At 51.5% G+C, this 21589-nt stretch overlaps 11 protein-coding genes across 11 annotated transcripts; 7 read left to right on the top strand and 4 right to left on the bottom strand.

Moving 5' to 3' along the window:
• Positions 1–359: 359 nt before the first annotated feature.
• Aud_001455 (threonine aldolase GLY1) lies at positions 360–1591 on the top strand (the record flags this gene model as incomplete). Its single annotated transcript, XM_043286953.1, has 2 exons — positions 360–1425; positions 1482–1591. The coding sequence occupies 2 exons, from the start codon at positions 360–362 to the stop codon at positions 1589–1591; spliced, it is 1176 nt and encodes a 391-aa protein (XP_043142888.1).
• A 1154-nt stretch (positions 1592–2745) lies between these two features.
• On the top strand, positions 2746–5942 carry Aud_001454 (serine/threonine-protein kinase; the record flags this gene model as incomplete). The annotated part of the gene is made up of 3 exons (XM_043286952.1): positions 2746–3636; positions 3699–4099; positions 4148–5942. The coding sequence occupies 3 exons, from the start codon at positions 2746–2748 to the stop codon at positions 5940–5942; spliced, it is 3087 nt and encodes a 1028-aa protein (XP_043142887.1).
• A 1388-nt stretch (positions 5943–7330) lies between these two features.
• Positions 7331–8850, top strand: Aud_001453 (putative alpha-1,6-mannosyltransferase subunit; the record flags this gene model as incomplete). Its single annotated transcript, XM_043286951.1, has 3 exons — positions 7331–7760; positions 7828–8113; positions 8166–8850. 3 exons carry the CDS (start codon positions 7331–7333, stop codon positions 8848–8850), a joined length of 1401 nt encoding a protein of 466 aa, XP_043142886.1.
• A 565-nt stretch (positions 8851–9415) lies between these two features.
• Aud_001452 (putative NADH-ubiquinone oxidoreductase 12 kda subunit) lies at positions 9416–9841 on the top strand (the record flags this gene model as incomplete). The annotated part of the gene is made up of 2 exons (XM_043286950.1): positions 9416–9641; positions 9747–9841. The coding sequence occupies 2 exons, from the start codon at positions 9416–9418 to the stop codon at positions 9839–9841; spliced, it is 321 nt and encodes a 106-aa protein (XP_043142885.1).
• Positions 9842–10212: 371 nt separating this feature from the next.
• On the bottom strand, positions 10213–11795 carry Aud_001451 (pH-signaling protein PalC; the record flags this gene model as incomplete). The annotated part of the gene is made up of 2 exons (XM_043286949.1): positions 10213–10467; positions 10521–11795. The coding sequence occupies 2 exons, from the start codon at positions 11793–11795 to the stop codon at positions 10213–10215; spliced, it is 1530 nt and encodes a 509-aa protein (XP_043142884.1).
• A 665-nt stretch (positions 11796–12460) lies between these two features.
• Positions 12461–13114, bottom strand: Aud_001450 (Bromodomain associated domain protein; the record flags this gene model as incomplete). The annotated part of the gene is made up of 1 exon (XM_043286948.1): positions 12461–13114. One exon carries the CDS (start codon positions 13112–13114, stop codon positions 12461–12463), a length of 654 nt encoding a protein of 217 aa, XP_043142883.1.
• A 345-nt stretch (positions 13115–13459) lies between these two features.
• On the top strand, positions 13460–14920 carry Aud_001449 (transcription initiation factor TFIID subunit 7 family protein; the record flags this gene model as incomplete). Its single annotated transcript, XM_043286947.1, has 1 exon — positions 13460–14920. The coding sequence occupies one exon, from the start codon at positions 13460–13462 to the stop codon at positions 14918–14920; it is 1461 nt and encodes a 486-aa protein (XP_043142882.1).
• Positions 14921–15056: 136 nt separating this feature from the next.
• On the bottom strand, positions 15057–15644 carry Aud_001448 (uncharacterized protein; the record flags this gene model as incomplete). Its single annotated transcript, XM_043286946.1, has 1 exon — positions 15057–15644. The coding sequence occupies one exon, from the start codon at positions 15642–15644 to the stop codon at positions 15057–15059; it is 588 nt and encodes a 195-aa protein (XP_043142881.1).
• Positions 15645–16501: 857 nt separating this feature from the next.
• On the bottom strand, positions 16502–17606 carry Aud_001447 (alpha/beta hydrolase; the record flags this gene model as incomplete). Its single annotated transcript, XM_043286945.1, has 3 exons — positions 16502–16828; positions 16877–17011; positions 17070–17606. 3 exons carry the CDS (start codon positions 17604–17606, stop codon positions 16502–16504), a joined length of 999 nt encoding a protein of 332 aa, XP_043142880.1.
• Positions 17607–18245: 639 nt separating this feature from the next.
• On the top strand, positions 18246–19109 carry Aud_001446 (enoyl-CoA hydratase/isomerase family protein; the record flags this gene model as incomplete). The annotated part of the gene is made up of 2 exons (XM_043286944.1): positions 18246–18559; positions 18608–19109. The coding sequence occupies 2 exons, from the start codon at positions 18246–18248 to the stop codon at positions 19107–19109; spliced, it is 816 nt and encodes a 271-aa protein (XP_043142879.1).
• Positions 19110–19337: 228 nt separating this feature from the next.
• Positions 19338–21268, top strand: Aud_001445 (GMC family oxidoreductase; the record flags this gene model as incomplete). The annotated part of the gene is made up of 4 exons (XM_043286943.1): positions 19338–19653; positions 19708–20311; positions 20380–20999; positions 21054–21268. The coding sequence occupies 4 exons, from the start codon at positions 19338–19340 to the stop codon at positions 21266–21268; spliced, it is 1755 nt and encodes a 584-aa protein (XP_043142878.1).
• Between the last annotated feature and the right edge of the window lie 321 nt (positions 21269–21589).

Raw genomic sequence — 21589 nt, 5'->3', positions numbered from 1 at the left:
CCTTCTTCCAAATTGACTCCGACTGACCGTCCAAGGTCTCCTAGGACGGACAGGTCTCGGCAGTCAGACATGGATGTTGACCCCGCACGCTGCTGGTTCTTTCTGCCGTATCCGAGTGGGCGGGCACCGAATTAGGAGAGATCAAAGGTCGCAACTCCGCATTGCTGCTTACCGATTGGACTGTCTGTAAATGCCTAAGCAGTTTCGATAAAAGGGCCTCAAATCCTTCTTGATGGCCGCCACTCTTCGCATTCTGCGCCGGCAACTGCTTGCCTTCGGGTCACATTCCCCCGCTCAAAGGTTCCGACGCAATCGAATATTAGCCATGGCGAGCACTTCAGCCTGTCTTCATGGGACCAATGGCAGGATCAGTAGTTGGCGCGGCGCTGGTGCAGCGGAATTCGACTTGCGAAGTGAGTTCATTGCAGTGCAGTGGAAGACACGAAGAACTAATATGGGAGCACACCCAAGGCGACACGATGACCAAGCCTACACCGTCGATGCTTGAAGCTATTTGTCAGACTACCTTGTTGGACGACGTCTTTGAAGAGGATCCTGTGACAAATGACCTCCAAACCTATGTTGCCGAACGGACCAACCATCAGAGCGCCTTACTCGTCATGTCGGGGACTATGGGCAATCAGGTTGCAATTCGGACACATCTCGTGCAGCCCCCCTACTCCGTTCTCTGTGATCATCGCTCTCACATCGTGCGCTACGAGGCCGGAGGTGTCAGCTCTCTGACTGGGGCCATGGTGCAACCTATCGTGCCTAGTAATGGTATTCACCTTACTCTGGAAGACATTCAAAAGCACGCAGTGCTCGACGAAGACGTACATTACTGTCCAACAAAGGTTATCAGCTTGGAGAATACCCTGGATGGCCTAGTGATGCCTCTGGCCGAAGCTCGTCGGATTACAGATTGGGCTCATCAGAACGGAGTCAAGGTACATTTGGACGGCGCGAGACTCTGGGAAGCAGTGGTTTCTGGAGCCGGCAGCTTGCCAGAATATGCTGGCCTCTTCGACAGTGTGAGTCTATGCTTCTCCAAAGGCTTGGGCGCACCAATTGGGAGTATCATTGTCGGATCCAATGAATTCATCAAGAAGGCTCGTTGGTTTCGCAAATCCATCGGTGGCGGCGTTCGTCAAGCTGGAGTAATTGCTGCGGCTGCACGGGTGGCCCTCGAGGAGACTTTCGGACCCGATCCCAACGGTCAGAAAGGTAAACTTCGAGAAACTCACATCAATGCCAAGAGAGTCGCCGAGATGTGGACTGCCCGTGGCGGCAAGTTACAGCATCCAGTACATACAAACATGGTATGGCTGGACCTTGAATCCTCTGGTGTAGGTCCCAATGACCTGGCCGAGATCGGAAAAGAGATTGGTCTCAAATTACTCGGAGGCCGAATCGTTGTGCATTACCGTAAGTCCCATACAGCACCCAAGTAGCATTAGTTGGTAGTTTCTGACTAGTCACAGAGGTTTCCGAGAGCGCGCTCAGCAGATTGGAGCAGGTTTTCGATCGCGCTCTGAGTGGCGAATACCAGCGCAGCACAGATCAAAGTATTCCTTATGGAATGAAGCAGTGATAATAACTTAGATACTTTTTTTTTCGTAATAGACCTTGATATCAGCACTCTTTCAATCCAGCTTGTCGTAACCTTAAGACCTGTAAATACAGATTTGATGTGTCACATTGATGTTCCATGGATGACCCTAGCCGCCAAATCGCGAAGCAGTCCTATTGGACAGAGCTTCAATGACGCCTCAGGAACTAGCCTTGTTGATGCCTTGTTGATGCCTGGGGCGTACTCGACTCCAAAATAAAGGCGGATCTTCACCCTCAGCCTAGGAGCTTGTTTCTCGGACGACGACTTTCTGCAGACAGCCTCCTGTCTCGTCCCTGTCGTTGCTCCACCCTATCAAGTGAATATCATTGCAGAACTCATAGGAACTTGATTGTGCAGTAAATGGCTGACGCGGAACAGCTAAGTGTGTGAGTTTCCGTGCAATGTCTGCGTGTGGCTGATCGCTGTTGTGGACTAACCATTGCCTATTGTACTTTAGACATAGCCCTTGTGCCTCAGATAGCCTTTCACATACATAGCCTCTCATCGCCTTTTGACTCAATGGTCCCAGACGTCCTTCCTTTCAATCGTCTGGATAAGAAATAACCCGCTTGTGATGAATAGGTGGATCGAGTGCAGTCTCGCATATCACTGTGCACCTGGTAGCCTGCAAGGGATTTCAGTTTTTCTGGAAGTCTAGATTCTATTTGACTTGGGTGTCTCTTTCATTATTCCTTGTCCTATCCGAATTCCCACGTCTGTGGATTCCTTGCCTGGAAACACCCATTCGACACGACCACTCCCACATCGCCTGGAAGAGCGTTCGGCCAGCCATATTTATTCGAGGACCACTAATCAGATTCCTTGGACACAATAATTTTCCGTTGGTTTCATCTTCTGGATCTCTTGAAAGGTGAGAGGGCATTTCTCTCTCCCGTAGGGAATGCGAGCCGAAGTACCACGCTTCTAACATCGGCAGAAGCATTTTTTGAATTTATATTGATTATTTAGTTGGTTATGCAGACACAATTCCGCACACATCGGCTTTGATACCCCAGACAACCCAGTCTTGACAGTCTTTTCTTTTATAGTTTGCATTACCGAACCATTTCGCTCATTTTTATATTTCCTTCTTTTTGCTTCTCTTTTTTGGGAGCATTCCTTCGTCATTCTAGATGGAGGCGACTCAAGAGTCGACTCAGCCATGTACAGATCCCCGCCGTATTGGTCGGAACAACTCTGGTCTGCTTGAGGAGGATGTTTCAGACATCATCTGCATCTTGCATCCAACGTCTCTTGCCGCTCATGAGGCTGTGGCCGCGACTGCTTCTCTTGCGCCTCAACACATCTTACAAAAAGATGACTTGGAATACGAAGATCCGGACACCGCAGCTCTGGATATCGCTCTCAGACTATCCTCCAACGTCCGTAATATAAATCTAGGCTTTTGCTTTGGGCGCAACAGAAGCCGGTGCGACCTTCTTCTTGCCCCGGACGACAATGCGAAGCGCATATCCAACACACACTTCCGAATCCACCTCACCGGCGACGGAATTCTGATGCTGGAAGACCTCTCGACCAACGGCACCGTTGTAGACGATTGTCGTCTTCGCAAGAATCAAAAAGAGAACAGCCGCATGTTGACCAATGGCTCTGTCATACAAGTGTTGCGCGGCAACAACGCCTCTGATGAGGTAAGGTTCGTTGTCCGCATTCCGTCTCGGGATGGATATGCAATGCAGTACACCGAGAATATGCTTCGTTACCTCGAACGAGTTCAGAGGCAACCAGCAGGTGCCATGCTGAAGAACCGTCAAGGCTCGGTGCGACCAAGTCTGGAGTGGACAGTAGCCAATGCGTTTGGAATGCACTGGACAGGTGGTAGCATGTACAATGTGACTGGCCAGATCGGAAAAGGAGCATTCGCAACTGTTTACAAGCTTGCCACAAAACAACACGGAGCCGTGTACGCCGCCAAGGAGCTCGACAAGAGGAGGTTCATGAAGAACGGGATTCTTGATCAGAAGGTCGACAATGAAATGAAAATCATGAAAGATCTCAAACATGTCAGTTTTGGAACCCCTTTATTTGGTGCAGGAGCTTTAGAACTAATTACCACTCCAAACAGCCCAACATCGTGCAATACATTGATCACCATGAACATGAAAGATGGATCTATATTATCATGGAATATGTACCTGGCGGGGAGCTTTCTACTTATCTTTCAACCCATGGCAAGATTCCTGAAGACATGGTCAAAACATTGGCCCGGCAACTCCTGCATGCATTACAATATCTCCACAAACGCAGGATCACACATCGTGATATAAAGCCCGATAACATTCTGATTGCTTCGCTTGAGCCGCTGAAAGTGAAACTGTCGGACTTTGGACTGTCGAAGGTCGTTCAAGAGGAGACATTCTTGAAGACCTTTTGTGGCACTTTGTTGTACTGTGCGCCGGAGGTGTATCCGGAATATGAGAACTATCGACGAGGCGAGGTCAGAAAAAGACGCCGATTGGGTGATCCGTAAGTCAACTTCTATCCATTGCGGGCATGGCTCATATTGAATTGTAGCCCTCCGAAACCGTCCCCATACGATCAGTCCGTCGATATGTGGTCATTCGGTGCGGTACTATTTCACATCCTTAGCGGTACACCTCCGTACACGGGTCGAGGCGACGACAGAGGGTCTCAGATGTTGCGGAATATCATGACTACCGAACCTGATTATGACGTGCTGCGCAGAGAAGGTGTATCAGAGGCCGGTGTCGATTTTGTTAGGCGCCTTCTGAACCGTGACCCTCATTCACGACCGAAGGAAAGTGAATGCTTTCAACATCCGTGGATACGTGATGTGCCAGACGTTGACGAGTACGACGATAATGATATTCAACCCACGGACTTCGGGGCCCTGTCTGATATCGGTGAAGATCTGGAGAACGAGCTTGATGCGTCACAGATCTCGCTCAATGACAATCCAGAACAGGTGATTACTGGTGACGAAAGCCACGATTCCAACGATCTGGCACAATCCAAGAGGCCTAGGATCGACCATCTTCCTGCCGACATTCACTATCCATCACTCCCAAACATTGAAAGCTTCCCAGCAGCTGGGCCAATTCCTGAAACTACTCCGAGGCGCTTATTTGGCGAAATCACCTCTTCTGCCCTGCGCAGTTCCAATGTCTTTGGAGCCAGTATGAATGCCTTCGGCGGTGATGACCTTAGCGTTCATGACTTCGTTTCTTCAACCGGTGAGTCGATTATAAGCGACGGCAACAGCCTAAACTCTGTCCTTTCCCTTCCGGACAATCCCTTTGCTGGATCCGCGCCAAGCTTGATGGGAGCTGAGAATCTCGTTGGGCAGCTGAACATGAACTCGTGGCACCCTGGCACTTCGGCACACGGACCCCCGGCGACCACCGAGCAGCCGGCTCTAAAGACTAGTGTGCATGAAGGAGTCGATGGAAGTCCTGGCCCGGAACTCGACAAGGAAACACATCCGAGGACTGCAACACCAAAGGGAGCCAAATTCAGCCGCCGAATTGAGTTACCACTCCCCGATACCGCTAGCGAATGTTCCAGTCTGGAGGCAACCAGGGAAAATAGCAAAGCCCCCTGTGATAAACCCGAAGCGACTGCCGGTGAGGTTTTTGACATTGAATTGGCGGTCACGATCGACGCTCGAACCGGCCGACAAATCTCACATCCACCAGAGGACATAGTGAGCGACAATATCTCAGCGGCCCTGCGACATGAGATGCCTACCGAAATACCTCCGACCATCTCTCTGCACCGGCACGACCAGTCTCGTCCGCTTCTAGGAAAGCTTACTACTCTCCCGGGATCGATATTCGACCTGACGATCCGCTTGGAAGATCGAATGACATCCTGGGGGCGTGGTCCTCAAGCAACCATCTGCCATCCTGACCCTATGGACACGCGGATTCCTGCATACGCACTGGAAGTGACTTTCTGGGCGCCGGCTATTGAGGCGCAGATCGCGGCAGGGCGCAATTGGATGGAGGTTCCTGGCGTAATGGCTATCCTTTCGACCAAGACTCGCAAGTGCATCTGGGTCAATGACACAGAACTGCGCCGTGGGTCAGAGGGAAACGGCACTCGAGAGGGATTCCACTTTGGGAAACTGTACACCGGCGATATCATCACAGTCTACAAACATCGCAACAAGTTCTTGAAGTTTCAGTGCGAATTCTACCATGGAGACAGCGCACGCTCGCGACCGGAGGAGGAAAAGGGCTTCGTGGTGCGGAAGGTGTTGATGTCTAAGGAGGGCGTGGCTGCCAATCGACTGCCAGTGCGCAAAGACAACGATGGGGGGAAGAAGCACGGTCTAAATGTAAGATGAGAAAGGGCACTTGGGTTAGGCAGATTTGGGACGGTCGTCTGATTCTTTTTGGAGGGTTTATTGCGCAGCTCTTGTTAGCTATATTGTTAGCTGTTCACTCTGTGGCTCTATTGCGGCAAACTACCCTTTTGCGAGGTTTTTCATTGGGGTTACAGCGGCAGAAGTCAAGTCTGCATCTGAGTTGAGCATACGGTGGCTTTGGACCCAAGTTATGAGATATTCGTAAATGAGTTGAAGTAGGCAAAATGTTTACTGCTTCTCGATCAATATTGACACATGAGAATAAATGGGGTTTTCTCCTGTATCCAGATGTACCTATCTTAGCAGGTACGCCAAGCTACGCTCTTGTCGATCATCACTTTTGTAACGAACGAGGTCATGGGCACTATTCCTGAAGAGATAATTCAGGGTCCAATGAACTTACAATGAATGGCGAGTATGGTAATTGTATGATAATTACCATTTTACCTACCTAAGGTGGTAGTTGTAGCCCAGGATCTATTAACAACGCAAGCTGCAAACTTCCATTGCTTCAATAGTCTAGTATGGAAGATTCACATCTCTAAATCACTCAAGGTCTATGTTATTCATTCCGGGATACTTCTATTAGGATATTCCTTTCTTAATTGATATCCATTGGCCGTCATCCATGCTGGTCACAAGAAGGGCTTAGATCTGGATGGAATATTACGGCTCCCGATTTAATTTCCCGCTAAATGCAGACTCTCGAATCATCGCTTCCTCCTCTGGTGGCTGTCCCATCATGTAATCTTAATTTTGATTAAATCTGTCTGAGTAAATGTGTCTTCTGACTCTCTGGTCAATACTCCGTATGCGAGACAGACCTCTTGACTGAACTATCTTTATCGGTCATGTCTCACAGAACTCGTCAACATGTCGCTGTCAATGTAGCATCAAACAATTATATTGTTATCGCTCATCTGTGTGTTCCTGTCTATCTATAGATGCCCCCGTCAACGTTCCACGGTTCCCCAATTTAGTTCCTAAATTCTTCGCCCTTGACGGAAACGGGCAGACCCGTTCACGGCGAAAGTCAGTCCCCTTCGTTGTTGAATGGCTACTATTCCTTTTCCGTATTGATGATCCTCCCCTGTTATCTTTCTTTTGTTGTTTGCTTGTCAGATACTACTCCGTATCATCCTGCGCTCCTGTAGTGACTTCCCGGCCCTTGGACACGTCTACTCCGCCGAAGATCGACCTCCTGGAACTGTTCCTACTTGAACAGCGACGATCCTATTGAGTGCCAGCAGTAACGATCGCGGTCGCCTTTCGTTAAGTTACCACAAGCCGGAAACCAGAGCCTTGTATGAGAATCTCCGCGCCGACAATTCCACCATCTTCAACTTCCCCGACGGCCTCGATACCCCATGTCCCTCTCTCGATCACCCTCTCCCCACCCGGGAGGAGGGTGGTCAAGTCCGGGTCTAACCCCCGGCAGCGGCACCTCGACCCCGCGCAGCGGTTTTCTTTCACCTAACTCACTCGGTCCCAACGGCATATCCTGGGCAGCGGCTCGAGCGAAGAGCGATGAAGTGCGAGGATATCCGTCATTCTCGACAAGGAATAACGGGTTTTTCTCCCGGTCGAAACGCAAGATCACGTCTAGCCTGCCTCGGTTTCGTACAAATGGTTTGGCGCGAAATGGATACGTTGACAAGGATGAATACTGGCGGGAGCGGAACTATTCCGGGACAGGGTTGCGATTCGGATTCGCCAGGGGCTTGATGCGAAGGAGGCGGTCGCGGGCCATTCTGGCGCTGATTACCCTTTTCCTTGGGTATTTGTTCTTCTGGACAGGTACGTTGTGCGAAATAACATCCTAGCCTTGTATGTGAACAGATTTGTTGACTCGGAGTGCTTGCAGCCATCGTTCAAACTTACCGGCGATCATCCTTTGGCGGAGGGCGCAAGTTCGTGATCATTCTACAATCCAATGTGGAAGGAGGGGTAATGGAGTGGAAGGGAGCGCGCGAATGGGCCCTCGAGCGCAACAGTATCTGGAACAAGAAGGAGTACGCGAAGCGGTGGGGCTACGAATTGGAGATTGTCAACATGCTGGCGAAGAAGCGGTACTCGCATGAATGGCGGGAGAGTTGGGAGAAAGTTGATATCATCCGAGAGGCTATGAGGAAGTATCCAAATGCGGAGTGGTCAGTTCAAGCCTTGCACGGGAAATTCACCTCTTCTGACTGATTGATGTAGGTTTTGGTGGTTGGACCTAAACACTTGGATCATGGAGTACACTTATTCCCTGCAGGATCATGTCTTCGATCGGTTGGGCGCACTAACGTATCGCGATATCAACTTCTACAACCCGCTCAACATCACCCATCCCCCGACAGCACCTTATCTGGATGAAATATCCCGCTCAGCGGAAGGAGACGGGGATCCATCCTCTATCGATTTGTTGCTATCACAAGACTGCGGAGGCTTCAACTTGGGCTCATTCTTCATCAAACGCTCGCTGTGGTCTGATCGACTATTGGACCTCTGGTGGGACCCTGTTATGTACGAGCAGAAGCACATGGACTGGGAGCACAAGGAACAGGATGCGCTGGAGTATCTGTACCGAAGTCAACCATGGATTCGCAGCAATGTCGCCTTTACGCCCCAGCGCTACATCAACTCATTCCCACCCGGAGCTTGTGGTGAAGGCAACGATCCTGACGTGCATTACTCCGCGAAGGAACGAGACTTCATGGTGAATATGGCCGGATGTCAGTTCGGCCGAGACTGCTGGGGGGAGATGTACCAATATCGCGAGCTTAGCAAGGAGCTCAACCGCACGCGCTGGCAGCGTTTGAAGGATGGACTGGGCGCACTGTACAACAAACTATTGACCAAGGAGGACAAGCCGCAAGAGCAACAGCAACAGCGACAACAATGAATCTAAGTGTTTTCTTTCCTGGCAATTTCGCCCCTTCGTTTCACTGCATAGATGACTTCATGAGTTATCTCTCCTTGAACAATATCTCTCCTGTACTAATCAATGTATGACGATTGTTTTTCTTGGATTGATGTGGCAGTAGCCTCTGAGGCGTCTCTGGTTATGAGGATTTTTGATTTGGCGTGGCGCTTGGTGCTTCCAATTCATATCAGGCTACTACTATAGAATGAACCTAATTGTATTGTTTGAAATATCGGATACTGCATCGAAATTTGGAGCTTCATCTGGTCAATACATGTCGAAAAAACCGGCCTTACCGCCTTAGAAAACGCACACTAAGCACATCTCGCCCGCCTTACATCTCACCGCCTACAACTCAGCCAATCACATCATCGCAATTCCCCAATCCCATTCCGCCGACGACATCCATGAAAAGGCACAAGAATCACCCGACAAGCCCATAACCAGCTAAACCAGCTCCTCCCAGCGCTGCGGACCTCACATCCCTCCCACAGAACCAATCCTCCGCCAATCACCTCAAAGAACAAAAAGAAAAAGAATCAACATGCCCACCCCCGAATCCGCCGCGTTCCTGGCTAAGAAGCCCACCGTGCCCCCGACATACGAAGGCGTGGACTTCGAGGACAACGTCGCCCTGCACAATGCCCGCGACGCCATTATCCGTGAACAGTGGGTGCGCAGTATGATGTCCCGACTCGTCGGCGAGGAATTGGGCAAGTGTTATGCTCGTGAGGGGGTAAACCATCTGGAGAAGTGTGGGAAGTTGAGGGGTGAGTAACTCGCCGTTTCCCTAGGTCCTGTCGGGGCCTGGCGAGGTTCCTTTGATGTCCTCCGGAGGAGTTGTAGTGGTATAGCTAATGGGTTACTCTCTGCAGAGAAATATTTCGAGCTTCTCAAGGAGCGCAAGGTCAAGGGTTATCTGTTCCAGGAGAAGAACTATTTTGCGGGCGAGGGGGAGAAGTCGGCGTGAGCGATATGCTTTGGGTTTGTGTGTTTTAGCTTTGCAGTGAATCAATGGGTGTCATCTGTTTTTTTCCTTGCCTTTCGGTTGAGGGTGGTGGTAGCGCTAGTCATTGCCGGAGGAATTTGGGCATTGAGTGAAGAGTAGGACCCGCAGGGGATCGTTGAGATAGATGGGATTGTATTGTTTTTTGTTCGGGTTTCCTGTACATATATCTTGACACTGACACCATTGCAATACATCATTACATATACCTCCAAGGTTGCAGCTGTTCAGTCTTCCACGAAGACATGGCTCTTGAAGTGCTTCTACGCTTGGGAGCAAGTGTGTATACAAGATACATTGAATGTCATCGTATTCTTGAACGGAGAAGGGTATCGTCAATAATAAGTGCTTTCGCTTCGCTCAGGAAACGCTCCTGGCGCAACCCCGGCCGGGCCAGTCAACTCCTCGTCACTGTCATCCATGTCAATCCGTGTCTCGTGGTCATCCTCTGGCGGCGGTGCACGCATTCGCACAAGTTGTTCCTCGTCTAGGCACGGGAGCTTATAAGGACCAGGCGGGGAATGAATGTCCCGACCGGACGGCAGGTTGGCTAAGAGGTCCGTCGATGGTGGAATGAGTTGCGTGTTGATCTATACCTCTGTCAAAGACCTGTCATGCCCAAGGACTGCAGAAATCAACTTACCGTGTCGTTCATCCTCTCCCACTTTGTCTCTAGCATTTCAATCACACGACACTCTTCCTCCCTGCCTGCATCATCGCCAGGGTCGAGCTCACCCTTCGCGGCGCGGTCTTTGCCGCCTGAGTCCTTCTCCAACCTTCGCTCCTCTCGTCGCTCAGTCCATTCCTTCTTCAATCTAAAAAAACCTCCTTTGCTCTTTGCTGAAGTCTCTTTCTCTCCCTGAGATGCACTTCTCAGGCCTAGCGCGCCTTTTGCTGCCCGCAGCCAGGCAATCCCCTCCCCTATCTTTCCTGCAAGCTCCGCATCAACACCGAAAAAACGACAAGCTCGAGCCCGCGCAACACGGCCCAGAACGCGCGCATAGCCGACCACATCTTCGTCAATCCCGGTCTTGCCATGCGCGCCAACCGCTCCCATGCCAGCAGCCGCCTGCTCCGCATACTCGGCCGCACGAACGCACAGGCGCGCAAAGAGCAGCGCACGCACCTTGGGGATCTCCGGCGCCCGCACCATCCAGTCCTTATCGTTTGGGTTTCGAGCCTGTATGCAAGCAGTGACATAGGAGTCGTCTTTCAACACAGCTAGGAGTGTTGCTTCGGCCAACGCAAGTGACGAGAGCGCCGCCTGAGCCGCCGGGTCCAGGTCTGGTAGGGAGGTAGCTGTGCCCGTCTGGCGTGCTGCGCCTGTAAAAGAGGGCGAAGACGCGAGTAGGGAGTGCACTGCGCTCGCTTGTAGGAGGTATTTCGTGGCTGTCTGGACGGCCGCGGTGCGCTGTTCTGGGGTTGGAGTGGTAGGGGCGTAGAGAGCGCGGAGGACGCCTGAGCGAGCCAAGCTGCTCAGCACGTAACCTAGTGTCGTGAGGACAAAGGCGATCTCAAAGTCGATTCCTTGTCCGCGGACGCGGCCGTTTGTGGGTCGGCTTTTCAGCGACAACGGGGTCGAGGTTAATGTAGCGCGCCATTCTGTCTCGATCTCGCTGTGGAGGGTGACATCGATTTCTTCACCACCCGTGCTGCTTCCACTTTCGACAGGTCTGCCGCTGAGTCCATGAGAGATAGCAGTAAGATACGGTAGGTAGTCGTTCAGCGCGCCGAGGATTGTGATGAGGTGGGCATCTCGTTGCGGACTGTGGGGTAGTCTTTTGTGAGCCTTGAGGGCGAGTCGCAGTGCATGCCGTGCTGTAGACGCAGCCTGAGGTAAAGATGGATGTGTGCTAGATGAGAGAAAAGTCTGAAAGGAAAGATGCGAGGTGGTGGGGAGAGCAAAGGCATACACCATGTTGCTAGAGTTATATCACTGTAATGCGGAGGTTGAGGGATGGCGGAGATGAGGAAACAGAAGGATGGGCCGTTGATGTCACCGCTAGGCCAAGAGTTGGCTCCATAGCAGACTGTTACGGATATGGTCTACAAGTCTAAAGAATAATTTTGTGATGGGCTCAATATTGTCTCCCTGGCTAACTGCCAATATACGAGCATTTTGGTATTTGGCATGACTTCATGGCTAAGTACATCATCTAGATATAAGCTATCTCTGGTTGCTGGAAACTGTCGTAACCACGGATTGACCTGTCAGGAAGACTCCATGATTTCCAAGATCATAGTATATTCCGGAGAGAGACAAATCGTATTGCCAACCGTCGTCTGGTCGTTTGCCTGGCCAAGGCATGGATTTCGACCTCGATCGTGAAGGCAGATCAGTCGGCCGCTCTAGGTTCAGATTGGGCCGGAGAACAAGCACGGCCTGATCTCAACTTAATTCAGCTTTCATACTGAAATCTGATTGAGTCGTCAGACGCGATGTGGAGGCGGACTTCGAAGACTCTGAGATGGTTAAGTGCTGTCCTTGATGATCGGTGGTGGCCATGATTTTGGTGAACCTCTTATCGAGGTGTGCATGGTTCCAGTTCTTATTGACTGTCGAAGTGATCTCGCTGCATCCTATCACACTTCCATACCATCCGCGTCTGACAAATTGCTTGGGGCGCTACTGACACCAGACGAGTCGCTTTCAGCAACATATGGCGCCCGCGACCGCACTTGATGGCTCCATTCTTGGATGCTGGGAACACCACCCTCGATGACGATCGGATGCTCCTCGGCACTTTTGCCAAGTACAGTGCCCGCGTATCGAGACTCCTCGCCTGTTTTGCTGTGCTTTTTCTTCAAAGCTGTAAGGAAATCCTCCTTCTCCACGGACTCGGGGTCGATCATATCACCCTCGCTTGGTAGGAAGCCAGCCACTCGCCGGATTTCACGGTTTGCCGGTCCTGTGAACCAACCCAAGAAGTTTTCCAGCCCCCGCATATCTTCCTCGCCTTGCCAATCCTCCTCCCATTCGCGCAATTGTGGTCGTAATGCGCCAACGTCCTGAAGTGCTTGGTAAATGTCTTCTAGCACCGGCGCGGGGGCAGGATCGTTCGGGTGAGCGTTGGCTGCGTGAGATGCAACAGAGGATGCGAGGATCATCATATACCGAGCTGTGAGATCGGCTAGTGTATCTAGGACGGACGGACGCGTGGCATGGAAGCCAGCTGCGCGCAAGATCTGAATGATGGGTGGGCGGAGGAGAGCATTGTGCAGGTTGGGCGCGGACATGATGCTACTACCTGTCGGTAGAACGTGGCAATCAAGAAGAAAATGACAGGCAAACTGTAGCAGAGAGATACCGGTCGAGTAACAAAGGGACAGCTAGTGAACTGATCAGTGTTGGTTGGATATTGATTGAGAGGTGAGAGAAAGGCGGAGCGAAAGATCAACACTTTCTGCCGGTTGTTCTCTTACTTTGGCGGAGTTCCTTGTCTCCTCCTTCCACTTGGTTCTTCCCTCTCTCATCACGACAACGGCACAACACGTTCTCAGAGGATTACTTCCTTTTTCAGAGCTCGTTGGTGCTGTCTGTTCTGGCGAGCGCTCTGTTGTCCCTAATCATACATCATCATCATGTCTGACGCCCCTCGCCCTTCACTCAAGCTCACGCTGGGCAAGAAGAAGGCGCCCGAGGGAGCTTCGCAGCCACCAAGTCAGCCTCCCCCTACCTCGTCAGAAACACCTCAGCGCAAGATCACTTTGAAAATCGCGCGAAAATCTCAACCGGCCGAAGAGGAAGAGAAGGCAAAGAAGAAGAAGCCATCGAAAAAGCGACCGGCGGAGGGGCTCACAGGTCCCTCTGCACCAGAGGCATCGGCGAAACCCGTGGGACCGAAACGTATCAAGCTTAATGCTTCCAAGAAGCCGGGAGTACAGTCGATTAGAATCAAGAACAAGGGGCTGGTCCCCAACAGACCTGTCGGCGTTGGCTACGACTCTGAAGCCTCGGATACGGAAATCGATCCTTGCATCGAGGAGCAATTCATATTACGCATGCTTCCCGGCGAAGATTGCGAATATTTACGTCAAGCGATCAATGAACGACGATTCGATCGGTCCGAATTCTCCTTCAAGCCCCTCACACGCGAGGGCCGACGCGCCGTCCTGCGGATTCGCAATAAGCAGTATGCAGCCGCACTGGTGGACTTGCCCTGTATCATCGAAGGCATGAAGAGCTGGGACCGGCGTGGATGGTATAAGTCTGCGGATATCTGTCAGATGCTTTTAGTCTTGGGGCCTGTTTCGAGCGATGCAGAGGCCCTCAATTACCCTCTTCCCTCTGACATCGAGATCCTAGACGAGAAGACTTTACAGTATCCGCATGGTCTGACACCTCCTTTGCATTACGTGAGAAAGCGGCGGTTCCGCGAGCGGCTCAGAACGCGAACGATAGAACAAGTGGAGAAGGCGGTGGAGGATCTGATCGCGCAGGACGAAGCCGCTATTGCCTCTCGCTACGAATTGTTGGACAGGGCATCCTTAAACCGGGCGGAGGGGCTTGTCCAGAGTGGAGAGTACTACGAGGAAGACGAGTACTATGACGACGAACAGGACGCAGAGGGCGAGATCGATGAGGGTATGGAGGAGGGCGCTGCCGATGATGGAGGTCTCGATCCTCTCCTGGAGGAGATGGAGGCTGCCCTGCGCGGAGACAGTGAAGCGCAGCCACAGGCAGCACCTTCCTCGGATACTGGCCTGGCGAATCTCTATCAAGCTGGAACTCCAATGGCGACCAAACCTTCCACACCTGCAGCGGATACATCGGGCGATGAGAGTGAGTCAGATGCTGACGAAGAGGCGGATGTGCCTGAAGAAGAACTGGATGATGAGCAGCTTGAACAACAGCGGCAGTTCCAGCAGCATCGCGAAGAGATTGCCGAGCTCGAGGCCCTTATTCGCGCCGAGACAGTTAAGTGGGAGAATATGCAGAACCAGATCCTGAAGCACAAGCTTGCCAGGCGTATCCAGGATTTGAAGCGGGATCTATCCTTGAAGAAGGTCTCCGTTGGTGAGGGCGATGATGCTGATACTTGATTGCACACTCCATCTTTTTCAACGGTTTGATTTGATACCCGATCGCATGTTCTGTACAATTAAGCAATGACATGTCCTCACGTCTATTTACTGAGACACATATTCCATTTCAACGAATTATCCTTGCCAACTTAATTTAGGCGACTGGATCTCCTGTACCTGCACGGACAGCTCCTTTCACATCCAGATTCTCCTCTTCCTTCAGCTTCCGCTGTCTCAGCGCTTCCCTCTCAGCAGCCTCTCCATCAGGCTCTGCAGGACTCTGCCCAACACGGTCGCCTAGAATGCGATCATGTTCTTCCCTCTTTCGCCCCATGTCCGCAGCAAGATCTCTTTCTTCTCCGAATCCAGGATTTCCAGGCCCTTGTGCGCTGCCCACGGGACCGGCATGCGCCCCGGCCTGTGCTCGCTCGCTTTTCTGTCTTACCGCCTGAGCAATTTCTCCTTCTGCGGGTTGCTGCTCCACGCCATATTCCAAGTCGACATCAGAAGCGGCTTGCAGGTTCTTCTGCTCCTTTTCGCGCCTCTGCTTTAGTCTTGCGAGTTGTTCGTCATTGGAGGGGTTGGAGTCTGCGGTACGACGCGTAATGGAGGAGACTGGTTCACCGCGCTGGCGCTGGTGAGGCGGAACTCGCTGCTCTTGGGGTGTCTGGGTGACGGGGTTCTGGGGTTGGTCGTACGTGGCTTGCTTGGAGGGTTGCGCTGGTTGTTGGGGTGATTCCATTTTGATGATGCTTGCGAATGCAGCTAAGCGATGAAAAACAAATTGATATAGACAGGGGCGATATAATGGCTTCGTCTTTCTCTAACTGCACAATAGATTGATTCATAGAATGTCTGGCGTCCTCGCGGTAGATAAGCAGTTTGATGGATGCATGACGTCAGTGACGATGCCTTGCTTCACTCGCGATCGTCCTATATGATGATTTCTGTCTACCCCGTGGAGAGATGTAGATGGAGGCACAAATCAATGAATCTGATTTACTCGAGATTTCGTCAATCTACGTTGTCTTGCTTGCCGTTTAGGACTTAATGTGTTTTGTGTTGGTGACTCAGTGGCCTGAACCTCTCATATTTATATATAACGCTGGAAATTATGGCTGCCCGAGCCCGCTACCCTGAAGACCTTTTTAATTATAATTCTTTGATCTACTCATCGGCTGTATTCCCAGTCGTCGATGGACACTTCGAGGCATCTTCGACCTGTCTCAGTTTTCTACGCTTCTGAAAATAGACAGGGCTACTACCTCTATGGCTTCTATGTAGGGACTGATCAATGATCTCCAGACGCTTGAGATCTACAGGACGGCAATGTCAATTCAGGCTTATAGTAGAATTAATGTGATGTTTTGGAAGTCATATTACAGGAGTGTCATTCAGGATATTACAGTTGAGGTCCAATTCTTTGAGCTGAATCTAAGCAGCAGGGAGCTTTGGAGCAGAGGAAACTGGGAGTTATGAAGACTTGAAGGGAGATTTTGGTATTCGATTCTATGCTATTTTTCTATACATTGACATTTCTTTGAATGAAGGTCGTCTAGGGTGTTGTGGTCTGCGGTTGCCTGGAACACACCAGCATGACTACATTTTACCAGCAAAGTCAGGACGTGCAAAGAAAGCTTCAAGAATAGCATTCAGCTCTTCCCTTGCATCCAGCTGTATCCAGTGACTTGTCGTACTCACTCGCTTGAGGGTGAAGTCCTCGGCGACGTCCTTCATCTGTTCAAGGAACCCGGGTATCTCAAACTTGTTCGGCTGTGGGCCGATCATGAGAACTGGCATCTTTAGTTTGGCACAGAGGTTTGCTTCGACCTCGTCATCCTTGTTCACATTCTTGACAAGAGCGTGGTACCAGTTGAGGGCTGGCTTGTGGTGGCCTTGCAAGATCTTGTTGTGCATAGTTCGTTCCTGAGCTTGTCAGCTGCATGTCCATGGATCGTTTGAGGTTTAATATACCTCGTCGCTGACATAGGACGCTAAAGGACCTTGCTTATCATTCTGGAGCCATGCCTTTGCGGCGCCTACAGGTCCAAGATGCTCAGCCCACAAGTCTGAGCTGTCGGGGTAGAACAGCGAGAAGAACGAGTCAGCCTGTCATTGAATGCGACGTTAGCCTGAGAGCTCTCCTCGCAACGAGTGCATCCCTCACATGCTGATCCAAAGTACTGCCTGCCTCATCCTCGATGAAAAATCCTATATACCCGCACTTCTCGAATCCCAACAACTGCTTTGTAAACCTGTTTACCATGCCCAAGTCAAAATGCTCTCCCGGCTTTGAGTACGGGGCGCCGATAAACGTGCATGACAGTAGCCGGTTGGGGTAATAATCTGCTAGTCTTGATAGGAGATTACATCCAGTATCGTGCGCCACGGCATGGACCCGTGTCAGACCCTCGTGGTCTAGTAATTCGATGATCTCTTTCGCCATACTCTTGAGCTTATACTCCTCCACCCCGGTTGGTTTCGAGGTGCCGCCATACCCCAGCAGATCTGGCGCCAGGACTCCATACCCCAGTTCGATGAATTGGTGGATCTGGTGGCGCCAGTCATAGCAGGAAGACGGGAACCCGTGCAGGAAGAGGATGGTTGCTCGTGAAGGAGCTGCGGCGTGGTAGACATAATCATAGGTATGGGAAGTTGAGAGAGTTTGGAGTTTGGCAAACTCCGGGAATGCAATGCTTGCCATTTTGCGACTTCAACGTGGGGTAAGATTAGAAGACGTCACTGAGATTAGTCGAAGCCTCGGAAAAGTTCCTGGCAGATCGAACTGCTGCGGAGAGTTCCTCTGAGGTTCGGAGACTTAATCGACTGTTGGTCTTTGTCCCGCTGTAATTGGCGATGTTTCCATCCCTTGCAAGCAGGTTTCCCAATTTGTTGACTCATTTCCTCATCAACCTAGAGGAGATCTATAGCCTCCTGTCGGTGTGGGCTCCGTATGATCATCCTTGACTGAGCTAATGATGCATGGTGGCCCTAAGGCAGCCATGTCTAGCCTCAGGCCAAAGCACAGCATGAGTGCATCCAAACAATCGATTTCATCCCATTTCCGGCTTGATACACAGGAATCATCAGCAGGAACATATATTGAAACTGAGCATACGTTTGTTGATATGATTACTTTATCAGAGGCCGAGGCATGTGATATACTGCAAGGTTGATTATAATTCGTTGAGCTGTGCAACCGAGGTTCAAGAAAGAGCTATCTCTACCACTCTCCAACAGCATATTTTCATCTTGACAGTGATGTACATAGCTTCATGACTGCGACATCTTTCAAACTAACGCTCTCAAAAACCAATAAAGCACTATCCACTGCAAAGCCATCATGTCCTTGTTCACCATCCCCATCTCCTCCACAGGAGGCAGCATCGTCTGCACTAATCCCACCTCCTCCGAGAACGAGAAAAACATCTACCTCCTCACCTTCACCTCGCCAAAAGACAACAGACTCACCCCGACTTTCATCGACGCCCTCATTCTAGCCCTAGACATAATCGAACACCGCTTCCCCAAAGGTGTCGTGATCACCACAAGCGGCATCCCTAAATTCTACAGCAACGGGCTCGACCTCGAACTCGCAACTACCACAGAGGGCTTCCTCGATAAGTGGCTTTGGAAGCTATTCCGGCGCTTTATCACGTATGTTTCTGAGATCTCACAGCGCAACAGATTACTGACACGGTGCAGGTTTCCCATGCCAACAATCTGCCTGCTAAACGGGCACGCCTTCGCAGGAGGGCTCATGTTTGCCATGTACCACGACTACCGGATCCAGAATCCGGCCAAGGGCTTTCTGTGCATCAACGAGCTCGAGTTCGGGGTGACTCTGCAGAGCCCCATGATGAGCATCTTCAGGGAGAAATTGTCCCCAACCGCGTTCCGGGATCTGATTCTTGAGGCGAAACGGTTCCCGGGTCCGCAGTCTTTTGCTGTGGGATTGGTGGATGGCGTAGGTGGGCTTGAGGAGACGCTGCAGTTGATTCGGGAGCGGGGGCTGCAGACTAAGGCTGCAACGGGGATCTATGGTATGATGAAGGAGGAGATGTACCGGCATACGCTGGACATCCTGGATAACCATGCGGGTAATTTGGCGTGGAGGGAGAAGGTGGAGGAGAAGAAAGGGGCAGCAGGAGAGGCTGCGTTGAGGGCTGTAGAGGCGTTTGAGAAGCAGAGAAATGCGAAGCTGTGAGTTCAGATTAAGCTGTATGTGTCGGGTGCTTGTTCATAGGGATACCTGCGCTAGTGCAAATCTGTATATACTGAGCCTACAGATGACAAGACTTCCTTCATTCACTGCTCCTTCACTATCTGGTCTAAGTAATGGTAACATCCCCTTCCGCACACACACACTTCTCTGCCTCTATCGTTCGTCTCCTCTTGAGTTCATTCATACAGGCACCTCACCCACCAACGCACAATGATTCTCAGTGCATTCATTCTCGTTCTCACGCTGGTCGCTGCCCTGGCCCCCGAATATGACTTCATCGTCGTTGGAGGAGGAGTCAGCGGCCTTGTCGTCGCCAACCGTCTCTCTGGGGATCCCAGCGTCTCCGTTCTCGTCATCGAAGCCGGTCCATCAGTCCTCGACAACGTCAACGTGACAGATGTCGATGTGTACTCCCGTGCCTTTGGCACCGAAATAGACTGGCAGTTCATATCTGAACCACAGCTCTTCGGCGGAGCACAGATTCTCCGGGCCGGACGAGCGCTGGGTGGTGGGAGCACGATCAATGGTGAATCATCCCAAACCGGATATGGACATGAATAAGAGTTAACAGTGAGTTTAGGAATGGCCTACGTGCGAGCCGAGGACGTCCAACTTGACGCTTGGCAGTCCATCGGCAACGACGGCTGGAACTGGACGAGCCTGTTTCCTTACTACCTCCAGAGCGAGAACCTGACCTTGCCGACGGCCGCGCAGACGGAAGCAGGCGCAACATACGATGCCTCCGTGCATGGCTCCCGCGGTCCTCTCAAGGTTGCTTTCCCGCATATGCAGAGAGGTGGGAATGACCTTACGCCTGCGGTGAACCTGACGCTTCTGTCTGCGGGAATCCCGTGGAACGTAGATGTCAATGCTGGGCGCATGCGTGGGTTTAGTATTTACCCCTGGACGGTCGATGAGGAGGCGTATATCCGGCATGATGCGGCTCGGGCTTATTTCTGGCCGTTTGAGTCGCGATCGAACCTGCATGCCTGGTTGAACACGAGAGTGAATCGGATTGTTTGGAGGGAGGGGCCCGGTGAAGAGAACATCAGCGCAGCTGGCGTGGAGGTTACTGCACAAAATGGCACTGTAAGTGTTGTGATGGCGAGAAGGGAGGTGATTCTCTCCGCTGGAGCCCTCAAGTCCCCCACCATTCTTGAGCTCTCAGGAGTCGGTAATCCACGGTGAGTCCGCTTGTCAGTCTACATCCTCGATGAATGGACTTGAGCTGATGCGCCGAACTGTCTTCTAGCATCCTCAATCGACACAACATCCCTGTTCGAGTCTCGCTCCCGGCCGTCGGAGAGAACCTACAGGACCAGATGAACACTCTTATGACAGCGTCGACGCATTCACCCATCACTGGCGGCAGAACCGTCACTTTCGCGTCAGCCACAGACATCTTCAGTGAGGACACCGCCTCCCTCGCCAACCTCACACGTATCCATCTCCCCTCGTACGCTGCCGTCGTCGCCAACATGAGCCACGGAGCCATGCTGCCTGGGCACCTGCAGCACCTATTTCAAGTCCAACACGACCTTATCTTCAAGAACAACATTCCTATCGCAGAAATAATCTTCAAGCCCGGCGGCGAGAAAACAGTCAACGCCGGGTACTGGGGCCTACAGCCCTTTGCGCGTGGGGACGTGCACATCCGCTCTTCTGATCCGACAGCCCAGCCCACGATCAACCCCAATTACGGCCTGTTGGAGTGGGATGTCCAGCTGCAGGTTGCAATTGCCAAGTCCATCAGGCGGATGTTTCGCTCTGCGCCGCTCGAGGGGATGATTGAGAAGGAATCGAGGCCTGGTCTTTCGGCGGTTCCTGGGGGTGCCGCGGATGAGGTGTGGGCGAACTGGTTGAAAGATAACTGTACGTGAGGTGATTCTTTCTTTCTTCCTAGGTGGCTCTAACTCAAGTGCGCAGATGCGTCCAATTTCCATGCCATTGGCACAGCGGCCATGATGCCCCATTCTCTAGGCGGAGTCGTTAACAATCGGCTGCAGGTGTACGGCACGGCCAATGTTCGCGTTGTCGATGCGTCTATTCATCCGTTTCAGCTTTGCGGACACCCGATGGCTAACCTTTACGCTATTGCAGAGCGTGCGGCGGATTTGATCAAAGAAGACTGGATAGCCTAGGGGGCTGAGACTGGATCTGGGGAGGATAATGAAGCTTTCAGCTATGAGATGCAACATGACTTATGAAAATTAATGACCGTTCTTTAAATAATGGTTCCAAATGAGGAAGTTATTTGCAAAGCGCGTTTTCATTTCATTTCTCCGTCTGTAAAGGACAGCTTGGTAGTGGTGATGATTCTAGAACCAGACAAGCTGGTCCATGAAGCTATGTTCCTGACAATGTTGGGCTCTTCACGCCCAGTATGACTTGTCTAAGTGGGTTGAGGAGGATTTGAAGCTGTATCGGAATCCGCTCGATGATTGAAACCTTGTATATGTACA

The sequence above is a fragment of the Aspergillus udagawae genome (assembly GCF_001078395.1).
Source record: "Aspergillus udagawae IFM 46973 DNA, scaffold_1, whole genome shotgun sequence".
Lineage (NCBI taxonomy): Eukaryota > Fungi > Ascomycota > Eurotiomycetes > Eurotiales > Aspergillaceae > Aspergillus > Aspergillus udagawae.
Note: the sequence above shows the minus strand (reverse complement) of the source record. Positions and strands in the feature narration are given on the sequence as shown.